The 17,725-nt window shown below is 35.9% G+C and overlaps 2 protein-coding genes across 3 annotated transcripts; one reads left to right on the forward strand and one right to left on the reverse strand.

Annotated features, from left to right (window-relative positions):
• Nucleotides 1–5,447: 5,447 nt before the first annotated feature.
• RB195_012805 (uncharacterized protein) lies at nt 5,448–5,747 on the reverse strand (the record flags this gene model as incomplete). Its single annotated transcript, XM_064202354.1, has 1 exon — nt 5,448–5,747. One exon carries the CDS (start codon nt 5,745–5,747, stop codon nt 5,448–5,450), a length of 300 nt encoding a protein of 99 aa, XP_064058235.1.
• A 561-nt stretch (nt 5,748–6,308) lies between these two features.
• On the forward strand, nt 6,309–7,747 carry RB195_012806 (uncharacterized protein; the record flags this gene model as incomplete). 2 transcript variants are annotated; one of them, XM_064202355.1, is made up of 3 exons in its annotated part: nt 6,366–6,522; nt 6,580–6,672; nt 7,656–7,747. In XM_064202355.1, the coding sequence occupies 3 exons, from the start codon at nt 6,366–6,368 to the stop codon at nt 7,745–7,747; spliced, it is 342 nt and encodes a 113-aa protein (XP_064058237.1). The 2 variants fall into 2 exon arrangements, with proteins under 2 accessions (XP_064058236.1, XP_064058237.1); XM_064202356.1 differs by lacking the exon at nt 6,580–6,672 and having other exon boundaries at nt 6,309–6,462.
• Between the last annotated feature and the right edge of the window lie 9,978 nt (nt 7,748–17,725).

A 17,725-nucleotide genomic window follows, 5' to 3' on the forward strand; every position in this document is an offset into this window, starting at 1 on the left:
GTAAAACATACGTACTACTTATATTGTTGTTGTTTATGCATAAAAAAAAACAAATTCGGTTAATTGTTTCCGATGTGTTGTAATGACATGACCCATGCGCGGAAATTGCTGGAAAGTCATCCATTATCAGTTCAATGGGAGTTGTTTGGCTCACGTGATGCCTTGCGTACGTATGCGTTAACGATATGTAGAAGCATTACATATCAAAGGAATTTTTTTTTAATCTCCAAATTCTAATTTTCAATATTAAATTGATTCTACTGGGGACAGTAGGAGTAACCAGAGCATTCCTAAGCTGTTCTTAAGTATATATTAATAAATAGACAAATTCTTCAATCCTATATTCTTTGGGATTTTTCATCTGTTTAAAGGCATCACCCCACGAATCTGAGGTGGCACAGATTTCAGGTGGAGTATTCGTATACGGAATGGGAGACTACGGAGAGGGAGGTGATTCCGTCCATTTCTTGCCAATTGGCGTAAAAAACGGCCCGGAAGATGCGGCGCCGCACAAGGCTGGCGCGCTCCAATCGAACCTCTTGTACAAAATGGTGCGCCAAAACGAATGAAGCCGTATCTTCCGGGCCGTTTTTTTACGGCAATTAAGAAGAAATGGACGGAATCACTTCCCTCTCCGTAGTCTCCCATCCTGTATACGAATACTCCACCTGAAATCTGCACCACCGCAGATCCGCGGGGTGACGCCTTTAAGTCCGCCCAAATGTTTTTATTTATTTATTTGTTTTATTTTATTTTATTTTCGCGACTTGGCGTAAGTTGCGCTAGAGCCGGGATTCTGTAGCAGTCGAAGGCGCACACCTAATTACCATTACCGAAAATTAATCTCTGTTTAGAAGAAAATTCTAGCTACTTCTTCTAATTATAAGAAAATGGAAGCCTTGGTTAGCCCTGTCCAGGGACTAAGCTCGAGACCGTATGCATCTCTGGACAGCGCTAACCGGGGCTTCCATTTTCTGATAATTTCCCAGGACAGGCCGGCCGAGAAATCCTTCCCGCATCCTCTGCCACATCCATGTAGGTGTAAAGAGATCAAAAGGAATCGAAGTTAAAGTCAGGACATCCGACATGTTCAAGTCAGGACATCGATAATTAACAATTTGGCCTCAGAACTGTGGTAGTCACGGGGTTAGAATCCTGTAAAATGGCCAACACACTTTTTGAACGGAGTCATGGAAAGCCCGTGGACTGGCCCGTGAGCATGGAGAATCCCGAAAAGTCATGCATGCAGAATGCACGAAAGAGGGTGCAAACGCCGTCATTGTTGAAACGTCACTTACCTTGGCCGAATTCACGAACTCATTTCCGTTCAACGCAGCGCAGCTAAGCAGTGTGATGCCAGTATCGTTAGGATTCGTTCTGGAAATGAAACCTGACTGTAGGTGAACTGAACCTGTAACCTCCTGGTTTATGACTGTAGGGCCTCATGGCTGTTTTTGACCCAGAAGATACGGCGTTCGAGCGTTTCGGCCCACTATTTTCTACAAGGAGTTCGATTGGAGCGCGCCAGCCTTGCGCACGCGCCGCATCTTCCGTGCCGTTTTTTACGGAAATTAGGATGAAATGGACGGAATCACTTCCCTCTCCATAGTCTACGATCCCGTATACGAATATTCCACCTGAAATCGGTACTACCTCAGATTCGTGGGGTGATGCCTTTAATATGGTCAAATCTTGAGTTAGATGTGCAGGTTAGTACCACTTCTTGCTTCGTCGGGGCTTTCCTTTGTAAACGTCATGGATGCCAGTTGAAAGGAACACAAGGAAATCCGTTTTCCTGGTTTTTCTACAAAACGTAAGTGCTCCAAATTGAATATTTTCTTCCTCCATCCCTTCCATTGGCATTTATCAAAACCATCAGTTTTTTCCTTCTCGTTTTTCTTCCCCTCTGCACTGTTTGTTTTCTTTTTACACAGCTCTACCTACATAAGCCATTTGGCACACATTTCCTAGGCATACTCTCGAAATCACGATGTTCGGTCACATTACGTTTTATTCCGGAATCCCGGAAAGTTATTTATTGACGGTTTTGATGTGTTCACGAATGAAAATGTGAAAATTCTAGTCTTTCCGCGATGTTTCCACGTACATCCGGAGCACATTCGGTTACGATCGGTCGCCGCGGTCGCCACCGCCGCCGGCGGCCGTTCCCTTTCTACGATTTTCATCAACGTGAGCACTCTTCCAGCACGAGAACCGGTCTCTTTCAGCTTTCCAGTCTATCTATCTCTGCTCGAGCTCAGAATGCAAAAACAAGATGAGAATCTTCCCACGAAAATGTGTGACTCATCCATCAACCGCCGCCGAGTCGTTTTCCTCCATTGTAAATCCGAACAGTTTGTTCTTCCTTGCTAATTACCTAGCGTGGTTGCCTCAGAGAATGGCTATTTTAATCCTAATTAAAAATAACAAATTAATTATAACCCTAATTTAAAGTGACTTTGTCAAAGTTAGTAAAGTTGTACTTTATTTCAATTTTTTTCTCTCTCCATTTCCATTCATCTTCTCTTCATTCCAATTTGTTCCCGGGAAAAGAGTTTGAGCAGGTGAACAGCAGGAAGATTCAAATTTTCAAAGTGAAGAAAATTTTGAAACCTTCTTCCAGACTTTTCAACGTATTGAAGAACTGCCTCTTATTTGCATTTGGATTGTTGATTCGTCATCGAAAAGGAAAGTTATTTTAGGGAATTCTTCTTCTTTTTTTTTCTTTTTGAAAGAGAAGAAGATCATCTTTCTCAAGAGCCATGGGGAAAGACCGAATACAACTGTTGTTTTTTTTTTGATTCCACACCAATTTCTTTGGAAAATTTAATTTATGGGAAATTGTGAGAGATTTATGGGAAATCGTGAGAGATGTGAGACTGAAAAATTTATGGGATTAAAGTTTTTTCTGTATTTTTTAACGCTAAGATCTTAAGGCAAAAAGGATCTTTGTTAATTATTCATAATTCTTTGATCACTACATATTTCTCCCCTGTTATGTGCGTGGTTAGTTCTGCGCTATCGAGGATCCAGGAAAATTACGAGCATCGGGGGTTGTGTGGACTCGTTCCCAGCTCTCATTCTTCGCCTCAGTCTTTTGTGTTCATACATTTGTTGGATGTGTCGCACGTTCTAACTTCCACTAGTTCTACCAAAATCCGGATCAATGGCTACTCATTTATTATAATTTACTTACAAAATATAATAGAGGACTAATCAAATTTATTATAAATTATTTATTATGCATCAGTTATTTTATATTAATAATATTAATCATTATTAAAATTTATTATACAGTAAAATTGTTTATATGCTATATGTTATGCTATGCTAAAATTATTATATTGCTTCCTATTTATATTTCCCATTTTATTTTCCCACTTTATTATCTATTTTTATTATTTTACTTTATTATTCATATTTATTATATATTTTGCTTACCTATGCGGAAACTAAATTCCTGTCATCGACTTCTCACTGTTAACGCTGCCCTTTTGGTAATTTTCCGGATTCATTGTGTCTCTTGTTCTTTCTCTGCGCTGGCGAACTCCACTTAGAAGTTTCATATCCACAAAGTGTTTCATATTTTTAGCAACGGAAATTTCTTGTACAGTATGGAACGTAAATTTAGTTTCTTTCTTTTTTCTCCCAGCATAGAATGTAAGTTTAGTTTAGTTCAAGCAACAGTGATTCTATTAGAAGCTATTTTGAGGAATTGAAAAAAAAAGAATCATAATTAAATCTGCTATGGTACACCACCACCACCACCATTCGATGAATTCGACTAGTATTCATTCATTCGATGGTGAAATGAATGAGACACGTCGGCGGCGACAACCCAGGCACGCACTTCATATCTTTGCGTTCACAACTTTATGTGCATGAGGATTAGGTGAACGACGACTTGCGTTGGATCGTGTTGACATCGTCAACATTTCGGAAAAAACGTTCTCAGCAAAGTGTGTTATCGTGAAAGAAATTTTTCCCTCCCACCCAAGTGTTCCACGAACGTGTCTTTCCAGTTCGTTGCGAATAGTACAGTTACGTGTAGGAAAAAGAATACGGTGGAATTGGTTTTAAGGTAGTAAGGTACATTATAGTAGTAAGTATATATAATATATTACTTTTTATTCATATTTCCCATTTTATTTTATCTTTTATATAGTACTATTTTCATTAGTTATGATCTGTTTTTATTATATTATATTTTTTTTTGTATCCATTATATTATTGTTTTATTATTTATTTTCCTTATACTTATATATTTGTATTTTCTTAGTTATTATCATTTATTTTTATTTTTTTTATTATGTACACTTACATTTATTTTTACACAAAGTTAAGTACTCTCCACAGAGAACCACTCCATTTAAAGATTTTCATCTAAAGATATACAGATTCTTTAATAATACACATATACAAATACATATTATTAAACAAAATAATAACATAATATTATTCTCGGGTAGTGGCTTAACTAAAATAATTGCACGCTTACTATTTACATGTTTACATTTACATTGAATTTATATTTACATTTACATCTACATTTATTTACATATGCTTTATGTTTTTTGCTTATTATGTACCAACTCTATTTTTGCTTGTATTTGATATTTATATGCATATTATTTATTATACATTATATTTATATGTATAATTTATGCAGATTTTATGTTCATATGTTTTCAATGATGATGATAAATTCAGTTGTTCTTTCTTTTTCATCTTTTCATTTCTTTCCTTTTCATTCTCCGAAACGGAGGATAATAATAAAATAGAAAATTTAATTTAATATAGGCCGTAAAATCTGTCCAGAACGAGATGAAAGATCGACTTGGAACAGTGCAAGGTCCTCATAGGTCTTTTCACATTCTTCAAAAACGACACACAAAGTTTTTTTGACGTTTCTAAAATATTTGTAAGTTAAAATATTTGATATTTGAAAATATTGAAATAATAGATGTATTAAAATTACTAATTGAAATAAATAGCAAATGCTCAACTCATTCATATTTTTCCTTTGGATTAACCTCACTTTTTTACCGGGTGGCCTCAAGGGAAGGCCTCATTTAACTCAATTTCGTTTAGTCGTCTAGAAAGAGAGGTGAAACGATCCTTCTTTTTTTTTTCTTTTTTAACCTCTATCTTTTTTATGACATGCTTAAAGTGCAAATTAAGCGACACTTAAGTGTTAGTTTCAAAAAATGGGACCAATGACTAAGAAAATAAAATTTATAGTAAAAATAAATAAAAATTTGTGATGAATTATCGAGTTATCGATTCGATCCTCGTTTCGAGATCTCGACTTCGCCCCCCTAAGGTGACGTTAATCTCGAGATTCACGTGACATGGTCATTGATTGATGAGAACACGTAAAAGACCACGTGAGTGTCGAGAGACGCAGAGATCCTACGTCTTTATTTGCAAAAAGTACCACGGGTCCATTATGGTCCCGATTTCGAATCGGGATCTGTCGTGGAATGCACAGCGCCACGTCGTAGGAATCGATCAATAATCAAACTTTGGTACGATGGTACGATGGTTCGCGTGAGGTTACGTTCGTGATCTGCGCCAAAAAAAAATTCGAAATTAAAAAAAGATGTAAGATGTCTTAAATGTAATAATAATAATAATAATAATAATAATAATAATAATAATAATAATAATAATAATAATAATAATAATAATAATAATAATAATAATAATAATAATAATAATAATAATAATAATAATTTGTAAGACATCTCAGATGCCGTATATTTTGGTAGAGCACGGTTATGGAAATATTACTAGGTACTTAGTATTTCTAACAATACTTAGCAGTAACGAGCTGTTGTAGCGCAGTCGGTAAGAGGTTCCGCTGTGACCGCACGATCAATCGACGGTTCGTGGCCGCCCCTGGGCCAACTACACCATTCATTCCTCTGGGACCAATAAAATGGTACCAGACTTGTCTGGGATGATTAAAAAAAACCACGTGGTCACATCGGCTCGCCCCCGCAAGTCATTGTAAGACTGCACACGCATTCAGAAACCTGAAACGATTCTGAATTGAAGTCGTGGAGGGAGAGAAGGGAGGGGGGCTCAGCGCATTCCCATAGGGATTGATCAACGACGTGTGCTTTATCCTTTTTTCTCTTTAAAGTTAAAATTTAAATTAAAGTATTAAATTATTTAACGATATTATATTTTAACGATAGTTAACCATATATTTGACGATTATTACTTTTTAACTTTTAAACTTTTATTAGGTCAGCATTGAAATTACAACAACATTCATGTTGCTACTTAATAGCCAAGTTCCAATGGAAGCGTGGAAAGCGGCTCTTGGAGGTACTCGATTTTCGTTGCAGGACCAGAGTATGGGGTCTGCAAGAAGTTTTCGAGTAAAACGTGATCAAGTATCACGAAAGCGATCGGTGCCGCTGGTTCTGGAGCGAAAACCGTTGTGGATTGCGGGTACCGGGAACCTACTTCTCGTTTCTCATTTCGATCAGATTACTACTATTTCGGACTTAGGTTCGCTCATTGGTCCTGGGAAGAAGTATCTATTGCAGCTATAGTAATCGATTATAGGAATTGATCAACAAAAATATGAATATCCCATTGTTTCCATACAAAGACATCGGGAATATTTACTTATTAACACAAGTTGTGGTACAACGTTAGGTGCGATTATTATTTATGGTCCCTAGGATGTTGCATTGATTTTTGGTATTAATTAGTTAGTGCTTAGTACTTACGTAGTTAATACTTGGAGTTTTTTTAACGGATATGTTTTCATTGATGTCCAACACATCCATTAAAAAAAACTACGAGTATTATAAGTAATATTAAAAATGATTCCCCAATTTATAAATATGTATTTGTTTAAAAAAAAATTTCTTCACAAGGATTGGAAGTATAGCACCTGTATAGTATAGCGTGTTCTTCGGCTTATTATTTTCTATTATTTCGATGTAAAGTAGGGTCGATCAAAATAATCAATTCTTCGATTCGACATTGGGATCGCGGATGCATTAAATGGATGCACCTTCTTGTCTTATACACAATTTGAGGATCGTGAGCTGACTTACAGCTGAACACGGTGACCAGAGTTCGTTGCGCTTGCTGCTGTTGTGAATAGGGATTCCCCAATGGGTCCCTTACTACCTACAACGTTTATTGAGGCAACGAAACAGTCCCATGGATCAATGATCTTCGTAAATAAGATGAGTTTAACGCTATTATGAGCTTATTACACACGTACTGTGAATGAAGGAGGAGCAATGCTTAAAAGAACCGAATGACGCAAGTCCACGGGCTCCAGAAAGGAGGTTTCTGGCCTCAGAGTCTAGGTTCACCCCCATATCGACCAGTTTTTGCGGACTAATGAATTTCTTTTTACAATTTTGCACAAGAAAAAACCACAAAATGTTAAGCTCAGCAAGTTCTTTGGTCAAGAAATTTCACTTGGGAATAAAAATCTGTGCGCTACGGGCTAAAGAACTTTTCCTTGCAAGAAAAAAATCCACTAAAATGATGAGTTCAGGAAGATCTCTGGTCACCAAAATTCACTTGGGAAAAAAATCAGTGAAGAAACACTTCATTATAGGATTATTACACGCGTACAGTGAAGTGTAATGCACAAAAGGTTGAGTTCTACATTTAAGGGGAAAAAAAAACTCAGGAGAAGATCCAGGAAGAGAATCCAGGAGATGATCCAGGACAAGATCCAGAGGAAAATCCGGAAGAAAATCCATGAGAAAATCCAGGAGGCTTCAAGAGTGGAATATTCTGATAACGAGGGCATATTTCGAGAAATAATAGGGTTTCAATTCAAAAGAGGGTCTTCGCGAGTAAGGTAAAGGTGAGGTTTAGGTGGACGCCAAGCACCGGGAGCAAATGACAATCTATGGACCATGGATCAATATTGTGGATCATACTGACCTTCTCTGACCCACAATTTTTACTAGAAAATACAATTTTGTGCACTACTCCTTGAAGAAGGATTTTGAACATTGTTTCCCGGGGAATTTTCTGCTTCACCAGGTCATTCCGATCGGAATCGAACCGTACGGTCATTCGGTGTCTATTCAGCTGTTGCTCCTGTTGAGGGTTGCTCGAAGAGTGTGGTGGCCGGCCGTCCGCTCGGCTGCGATCGTACGAAGCGACGGTCAAAACAAACAAGACCGGGAAAAACGTTTACGAACGCTTTCTCGAGTACCATTTCATTAATTTTATCCTTTAAAGTCCCCGTTAGCATTTAGCGTTCGAATAAAATACATCTAAACATAAGCATCAACAAGAACATCACGGTGGAGCTACACCAAGAATACCGTAACCCAAGTGATCGTCGCCTCCACGAAATTCCCCCCACGTCTAATGTGTGTGTTTGTGAGCCGCCCCGTCATCGTCATCCTTCTCATATATCTGATCTGACATGCGGAAGTCGACGTTTTTATCCGCACGCTACGTAAGTAAACGCGCACCACACCGTTGAGAGCGGAGCACCGTAGCGCTCGTCATTCAATTCCACGCCATATATCCATCCATCCACCGCTGGGTCTATACTAACCAGCGTTACCATGTCCCGTTGAATCCTTGATTTCCGGTTTTTTTAACCTCTCAACCATTCGAACCTAAACCCTATTCAGGGATCCAGGATCCTAAATCCCTGAATCTCATTCTCTTAACCTCTTAAGCATCCGAACTCCAGCTCTTTGAGTTATCCTTGATAGTTACCAATTAATCACTGATGACAAAATGTCTAAAAATTCTTTTTTACAAGTCTCATAAAAATATTTTTTTGAATATTTAATTTTTCGTTCATTTTAACGTAAAAATACATAATTACAACGATAATACAGTCTTTTTTAGCGTTCTATTTTCTGAATAATCGAAAAAATTGGCTTTGTTCCTCTATATTTATACTTGTATTCTATATTTCAGTTTGTTTTCTTGTTTTTTTTTTATTTCTGTTTATTCACTCACATACTCCAACGTTGCACCAAAGAAAAAAAAACAGAAAAAAGAAAATTGACTTTGTCTGAGTCAGAAACATCGAAAAAGTTATTTACATACTTTTATTGAGTTGTTTTATGAACACAGTTAATTTATTGATTTTTTTTAATTTTATTTTTATTTAGAAGTAGAAATAGTGTTTACTAGAGTATAGGGAAACTTCTACTCCAGACAGGTTTTGTGGTCCTGTGCAGAATTCATTTAATTGTTTACTAGCATTTACATAATGTTTTTTTTATCATTATTATTATAGTTATTTATTCTATTTTTATTTTATTTGTTTGATTATTTACTCGAGTTGGAAGACTCTTACGATCTCATTTTTTCGTTTCTTGGTTTAACTGGCTGGATAGTGGCTATCCAGAAAAAATCACACAGGATCTCTGAGATTTCGTTGAGTGATTGAGTGATTGATCTATACTCCTAGTTCACTTGTTTTTTTTTCGGAAGAAACTTGAATTTATGAATTCTCTTAAACTTTTCTGATCACACGAGAATAAGTAATTCTCTATATGTCATATGATCTAAATTTATATTGATTATTTGATGATTTTTTGATCTAAAAATTAACGAAAATTAAATCGGCACGAAAAATCAATAGGCGTCTTGTACGAAAAGAAATGCTCTTTCGTAAACAACATGTTACAACAACAACAACAACAACAACAACAATAAACAACAACAACACCAACTCTTTTTTTTTCTGTGCTCGGCTTTGAATTTAAAAAATGCCATTAGTTATACATCAATACATCAATAAGTATTTGTTTTAAAAGATACAATTATTTTAAAAAGAACGCTAATTCATGAGACTAACCATTACAAAATTATATTTTCTGTTTAAAGGAAGTGAAAGAGAGTCTATTCTTTAATTTTTTAATGCACAAGAGTACCAATCATAAATAAATAAATCTAAATACCAATAATAAATAAATAAATAAATCTAAATACCAATAATAAATAAATAAATCTAAATACCAGTAATAAATTAATAAATCTAAATACCAATAATATTATTAATACAAGGATTTAAAATCTAACAGTCATGCGCTTATTTTTCCGTGTCGTCGGAAGGATTAAATCCCCTTCATCGCACACGGTCGAGGCGGACCGATATCCGCCTCCGCCGGGTTGCCGGAAGAGCTCCGGCGACGATGAGCTCCTTGAAGCACTGTTCTCTTTCTTCCGATAGTTGTTTGTTCTTTTTCTTGTAATTATTCATGATAAGAATTACTTCATTGTAGGATAATCCTTTTTCTTTTTCCGAAATGCAGCTCTCTTTCTAAAATCCTTTTTTTTTGTTTCGTCAGCATTGTCTCTATTTTCCTATCCATTATCCTTTCCTCAAATTCGAGCCCACTTCACTGAGTAACGTGACTGAAATACAAATCCGTCCTTGCGAAAAATTTTTATCTTTAGTACACTATGGGATCTCTTCGCTCGGATCGATTGCTCAATTGAACCACGGAAAATCGATAAGCACACATTTTCCAGTAACGAAAATTGAACAGGATCTGTATCATAGCAGCCTGATCCGTCAGTAATGTGCACTCATCAAGCATTTCTAATCCACTGATCCACTAATTTGTGTAGGCACGAGTCTATTTCATTAATAAATAATAAGAGTAAATAATAATAATAGTAATAATGGGTCGAATAATAATGACTAATTATAAAAAATTATTCTGTTTGGGCGGGTATGGCGCATTCGGTAAGTGCTTCCGTTGTTTCTTCTTTATCGATCGATGTTTCGAATCCGCCCCAGTGCTCACCAAGTCATTTATCCTTTCGGGGATCGATAAATTGGTTCCAGGCTTGTCTGGGAGGATAAAAACACTAACTTTATACATCTACTGGGTGTATAGGCTGGTTACATGAATCTGAAACGATCCTGAATTGAAGTGAACGAGGAGTGGCTGGTCCTAAGCGGATTGATTAACGCCAGACATCTGATCCTTTATCCTTATCCTTAATTATTTTGTGCTTCCTTGTTTTTTTCTAGTGTTTTTAGTTACTGAGGTAAGTGACCATGAGTTTTCTTGATCTTCTTGGTTTGATCTATAAATCAATTTCGTGTATGTACATACCTCGTCAATTGTCACTTCACCGAATCTCTATACATAGTTCTGAGTCATCAGTGAATGTCAGAGACATCCTTCTTCACTTAGGATCTTCCTGAGAGCTCTCTGTATCTGTTTTATGGTTGCGGCTGTCCAAAATTCGAGTGCCTCACTTTGCGGTTCCTCAGTACCTTTCAGGAGAACTCTAGCTTTTATGTAAAAAGAGTTGTTCATTTGAGGTTGTCCTTTAAAAATAATTTGTGAGAAACTATTAGATTATTAGAATTATTAGAAATACTTTGTCGAGGATCAACCAAAAAGAGTTTCCTTTTGATATTTGTTTTTTTATTTTTATTTTGAGGAGTTTTGTACTTTATTATTGTTTTTAAAAAACATGCAAGTTACATAGTGGATTGCAGAGCGTTGGGACCTTCTTCTTATTCTGTCTCCTGCAACGGTTGGACTTGTTCATTTTATTTTATGGTTAATTGACCCCTGCCAATTTGCAGGGCCAGGCACTTATTCAGGGTTCCATTGCCAGCAAAACGGAGCGTTTAATGAGAAAATCTTTTGTTTTCAAGACTTTTAGTTTCCTCGGCAAAAATTCTTCCTTGTAATCTCTTGGGATGTTTTTTTTTTCGCCCTTGAACTAATTGTGCTCCCTTCCCCCCTCCCGGGAAAATAAACGAAAAATCGCTGTCGGGGAAATTTTTGACCCCCCACACATGTTGTGTCTCCCTCTAGCGCCGAAAGAGATCGAGATGGTTCGATGCTTTTTCTTTTCTGAGAATCTTAAGATAACAAAACAGTTCCCTGCGGGGATAATCTGCCTGGATTTGACAGAACAGGATCTTCCAGTCGTTCTTCGTGGTGTTAAGGGAAAAACCGTTCAGAAGATCACAAAAATCAAAAAAAAGAGATCGTCGCATTGAGCGCGTCTGCTTTACGCCTGGATGTGCTTTGTTGAGTGGTTGTGATACACGGAATTATATAGGGATTTTCATTTTGCTCCATTTTTCCTCCATCATGTGGAATAAATGTGATTTTCACCACTTCTTCACTTTACATTACTATGATTTTATAAATTTCACCGATGCTTCCCGCTACGGTTCCATTTTTATACGTTCCTTACAAGAAATTTAAAAAAAAATAAAAAAAAATAACCAGAAAAAAGTCTTTAGGACAGTTAGTAGCCTAGATGTAGGAAGAAGTTTTGCGCAACATTCTATTATTTTATTTTATTGTTGTTATTTGTTGTTTACCGATTAGTTTCTTTCAGTTTTCCACCGAACCACCCGTCTCCTATCGATTGGAAAGAGATTTCTGACCATTTCTATGTATAGTGATTGGCTTAGTATTTTAGAGAACAAAAAAAAAAACGAAAAAAAAGAAAAACTCCTTCTTTTGAACTGTGACACGTATACCACACGTAAACAATAAACAATAAAAGTAAAATAAAATAATGATCTGCTTTTTTGATTGCTTCGATCGCCCGGATCTGCTTTGCGTGTAAACATTCGTTGTTAGTGTCGAAATAGTCTAAAGAAATTATGCTGAATCATTTAGTATTGATTGATTTGCTTGAACTATGTAGCCAAGACCGGTATTGATCTTCTTCATTAACCAACAGTTAACGTTTCGATCAATTGATTATTAATCAATTTAGTCAATTAAAAACACATACTAAATCATGCCAATTTTTCAAGGATAGTCGAACATGAGCACTATTATGGTGAAATGTTGATTGGAATCAATTGTTTTTGAAAATTTGATCAAGACGATTGCTTGGATCAATTTTTATTTCTTCTACTATTATATTATTATGTTATTGTTCTTCTGTTGCTATATCAATTTTTTTAGTAAGCTGTAGATGAGGTTTTCATTAATTAATTTTATTCAATAAATTTTCCGCAGAATTTCCTGCTTTAGAGCCTGAAATGAGCGATTCAATTCCCAATCTAAGCGAATAAATCTTTATCACTGAACAAAAAATACATCTACTTAGCTACTCACCATTTACTGGTAATATACGTGCTTAACGGATAAAGGATAAAGTGTCTGGGGTTAATCAATCCGCTCGGGATGCGCCACACCACCTTAACTGGTTTGGTTTAGTTAGTTGTTTAGTTAGCCTAGGGGTGGATTCGAACCTCCGATTGATCGTGTAGACGCACCAGGACCTCTTACCGACTGCGCTACACTCGCCCCACTATACTTAGTGCTTACTACTTATAATTGGATGCAACCTGTTGGTTTGGTGGCTGAAGGTGGTGGCTGGTCCCAAGCGGATTGATTAACGCCAGAAACTTTATCCTTTATCCTTTATGTAATATTGATTGATGCGCAAGAGGTGTAGCCAATATTGGTATTGATCTTTTTTATTAACCAACAGCTAACGTTTCGGTCAATCGATCATTAATCAATTCTAAATGCTCACCCAAAAATTGGAGAATCCTTGTAGAGACCGCTGACTGATGATCGATTCCGAGAGCAAATCGTTCGAATCTCTCGTCCGGTCCGGAAGGGGCAATTGAGATCAGACCAGTCAAAAATCAATACGACATCCTTCTTTGCCGAGCTTCATCGAAACCCAAAGATTTCAATTAAACGTTTACGATTCCCCTTTTGAAAACGGTTCTGGAAGAAATTTCTAATGATGAGAAATTTCTATCCTGCAAAAAAAATCATTTAACAAAATCCGAAAATGACTGTCATCCCCTCCCCCGCAATCATCGTCGTCGAGGCAGGCACCACGAACAGAACACAGACCTGCTTATCATTCATGTCACTCGGCGGAGCTGGTCGTATTTCCGGTCCAGCGCGCTCCGCGCTTTTCCGTCGCTTTAACTAAGGGGGGACGCGGCCGGCGTAAGCATTGGCGTAGCGGCGGTGAAGAAGTGGCCGGTCCAGACCGCGCCTCTCAAGCCGCGTCGTAAACGACTGGGCTCACCACCACCACCACCTCCACCACCACCGCCACCACCACCCATTCTTTGTGCACTTCGCTTGTGCTCACACTCCTCCTCCGAAATCATCCGCCGTTTCTCTTCCAGATTTTGTTTGCCCCTCGAATAACATCGTTACATGCGTACATACGATCACAACGATATGTTGTTTTTTTTGTTTCCCCGCGTTGATTTTGAACTCTGGTATCTTAAGAAAACTTCAACTTGGTGTCAGTTTTGATCTTTTTTGTCGAATTCAACCACCACAAAAAGAAGCTAGGATTTCTCCAGCAAGCAGAATACTTTGAAAATATAGTTTTTGTTAACATTATTTGTCATAGGAGTCTATTAGAATATTTGTTTTCTTAAAAATGCTTCCTTTCTCCATCAATGGAAATTCGTACATGAAAATTACTGTTTATTATTCATTATTAGCAATTATTATTTACTATTTATTATTTGCAATTTATTATTTTTCAACTGTTATTTTTCCTTCCCCATACGTTGAACTACAGAACCTGTGGTCCCCGTTGGAGTTTGGCTGCTAACAGCCGAATTCAGTGCAGAAGCAGGTTGACAACTCAGTAAAACTCAGTCAATCCCTTAGCCTCAGGGTAGATTTTTGTAGAACATTCAAAGAATATCATTTTTATAAGGAGTTAGGGGTCAATAGCATCGCAACAAACACAATCTCACTCTGTTGTGTATCGTTCCGTATTTTTAAAGGATCGCCACAAACATTTCTTCTGTCGTGATTCCTTACTTCACTAACGAATTCCTTTTCACTGTGTTAAGCTTGATATTTTTTATATATTCATATTTATTCGTAAGATATTCTCGACCGTTTTTTTCCTGAAGATTTCCAACGTACACGATATTTTAAATAGAAAAATTGTGCAGGGTACCAGCACAGACACTGAATGCTCTTTGTCTTATTTATGATCTGTATGATCTACGAGCTGTATTAAATCAATTATTGATTGTGTACTTATTTTTATTTTTACTTTCACTGTATGCAGATGTAGTCTTAGGGTATTGTAGTTGGACATATATCCCTTAAAACGGAGAGGATTTCTTCCCAGGAGAAAGAACTCGTAAGAAAAGAATACGTGCAATTTTTATGGAAACGTTGACGTTACGTACAGATGCGTGAAGATAGCACGATAGTATCGTACAATGCACCAGATGACGTCTGGTGATGTAAACTTCTAAATCGTCTAAATTGTCGGTATTTTGTGCATATTTTTTTTAACGTATGAATAGATGGTTTTATAAATAAATGAAATAAATAATCGGATAATTTCATAAATAAAATATAAATAAAATAATTTGAAAAAAATGAAATAATTTGCAACTACGTTAACAAATACACAACGACTAAAAAATGTTATTTACTGTGAAATTTTGAGGGAATAAGAATTTTTGAGGACTAAAAAAAAGACTCTAGCTTCTTTTAAAATGCTCTTCAGCTTTATATACATAACATCTATTACTCTCTTCCTAAGAAATCCACATTCTGTCTATGTAAGAAGCTAATCAATGCAAAAAACTGACATCTAAGTTCATCTTCCAGCAGAAATTAATGGGACCCACCTATTAATTTCAACTAACATTTTATGGATTTTTTGGCGGAAGGCGATGGTGATTCAACTAACATTCATGAATTCGCTTCTTTACGTCCTTATCAGATTTCCTTCTTAAAAATGTTCAACAAAACAATTATTCTAGCAAGGAGGAAAAAAAAAGAAATTAAAAAAGTTACGGCCCGTTCACGTGTGATGTTTACTAGATATTATAAAATTGTCTTGATGTCGGGATTCATAAAAATTTATTCTTCTCGTTTTTATGCTCCATCTACCGAATATAGACCAACATCTTCAACTTGTTGGCTTGGAAGATGCCGCTAAATTCACATGATGTTAAATAAAGTGGATGGGTCCCATTAATCTCAACAGAAGGCTCTATTTGAATGTGAATTCTTTAAACTGATGAAGTTCCTAAATGAAAGGAATAATACGAGAAAATAAAGCTACAGATTCTATGTATATACATGCATATATATTCTTGTTTTCTTGAAATTTCCCCTGCTAAATAATTTTTTAGAACTTACGTATTTGTTGATATAGCCACAAATTATTTTATTTATTAAATTATTTTCTCCTCTTGAATTCATAAATCCTGACAAAAATTATTAGGTTGATGAATAAGTAATGGAATTTTTATTTAAATCCAAGCTCGCGCACAGAAAGAAGAGAGTTAAACGTTATGTGACAAATTATTTCTTTTTCTAAAAGGCAATGTTTTTGATTTTTATGCTCTTCGATTTTTTTTGTTAATTTTTAGGTTAAATTTATATAATTATGTCTGGAAGGGAACTGTAACACGAGAATACCGTATCTTAGCTAGCTTTTTTTGTCATCACTACTGTCAGTTGTGTAGCGAGAACACTGTATTTTAGCAAATTAAGTAGGTCATCACCAATGTTTCTCTCTTATGCTTCGCAAAACCATCATCGATACGATTGTAATACACTGTTAAGTGTTCTTATCCATGTTTTAATAGACGTTCTCTCTTATTATGCAAATATTTTATTTTATATTGAGAACTTTATTTATTTATTTACTTATTTTGATAGTGAATATTTGAATCTTTCCATATTCCATAACATATTCCGATTTGTTTGTATCCTGGGAAAAAATAAGAGATTCTAAGGGTTGAGACATGGTTTAAAGTTGAACTCCGAGAACAATTCAATCCAGGACCAACTCGTTTTAACTAATATACTTTGTATTAAATATTATTATGTATATTATTATTATAGATATTATAAATAAATATTATATAGATATTATAGTTATAAATATTATATATTATTATAGATATTCTATTATTATGTATATTACTATTAAATTCTATGCCTTAGACGCTTCCTTAGGAAATTGTTTGAGTTCTTCTCCATCAGTCAGGAAGAATTTTCAGGATTTTCGCGTACAACATTGAATTTATATCGTGTTTTACATATCCGAGACAATTGTAAACTGTAGGACGAGATCATTCGTTCGTTTGAGCTGGCTCTTGAACAGCAAATCGCTCGCGGTTCATCTCATCTCTGTACACTCACCTGCACTCACTAAAGCACCCTCCATACATTGTTGGGGAATATTTTTGTGGTCGAGCATCATTCAATTTTTTTCTAAATGTAATCTGCTTTCTTTTTTCGAGCAACGTCATTTTTACATCAATTTCCATAATTATCTTGTTTAAATTCCTTCATTTTTCACTTTGTAAATTCCCTGAAGCGCTATTGTTGTGGAATATTTTTGGTCGAGGATCATTCAATTTTTTTTCGTTATCTGCTCTTTTTTTTCTAGCTACGTCTTTTTAAATAAATCTCTATAATTAACTTCTTCATCTTCCATCATTCCTTCACTTTGTAAATTCCCTGATGCGCTGATTGGAAAATTTTCCTAAAATACGGATAAGATCCTATGTTTACACATTTTTTTCTGTTCGAAACGTTTTTTTGCAACTACAGTACATACTACCTCTTTTATTGATTTTTTTGAGCCGTAGCCATGATTCGCATTGATTTTTATTGAATTACAGCTAACGTCTTGCAGTTATCGCCTTTGTTAGAGCCTGGAAAATCAAAGCCGTTAGTGATTAATCCCTCTCAAGTGCCTCATCACCCTACAAAAGCTACTCAAACGTTAA

This window comes from Necator americanus, chromosome V (genome assembly GCF_031761385.1).
Source record: "Necator americanus strain Aroian chromosome V, whole genome shotgun sequence".
NCBI lineage: Eukaryota > Metazoa > Nematoda > Chromadorea > Rhabditida > Ancylostomatidae > Necator > Necator americanus.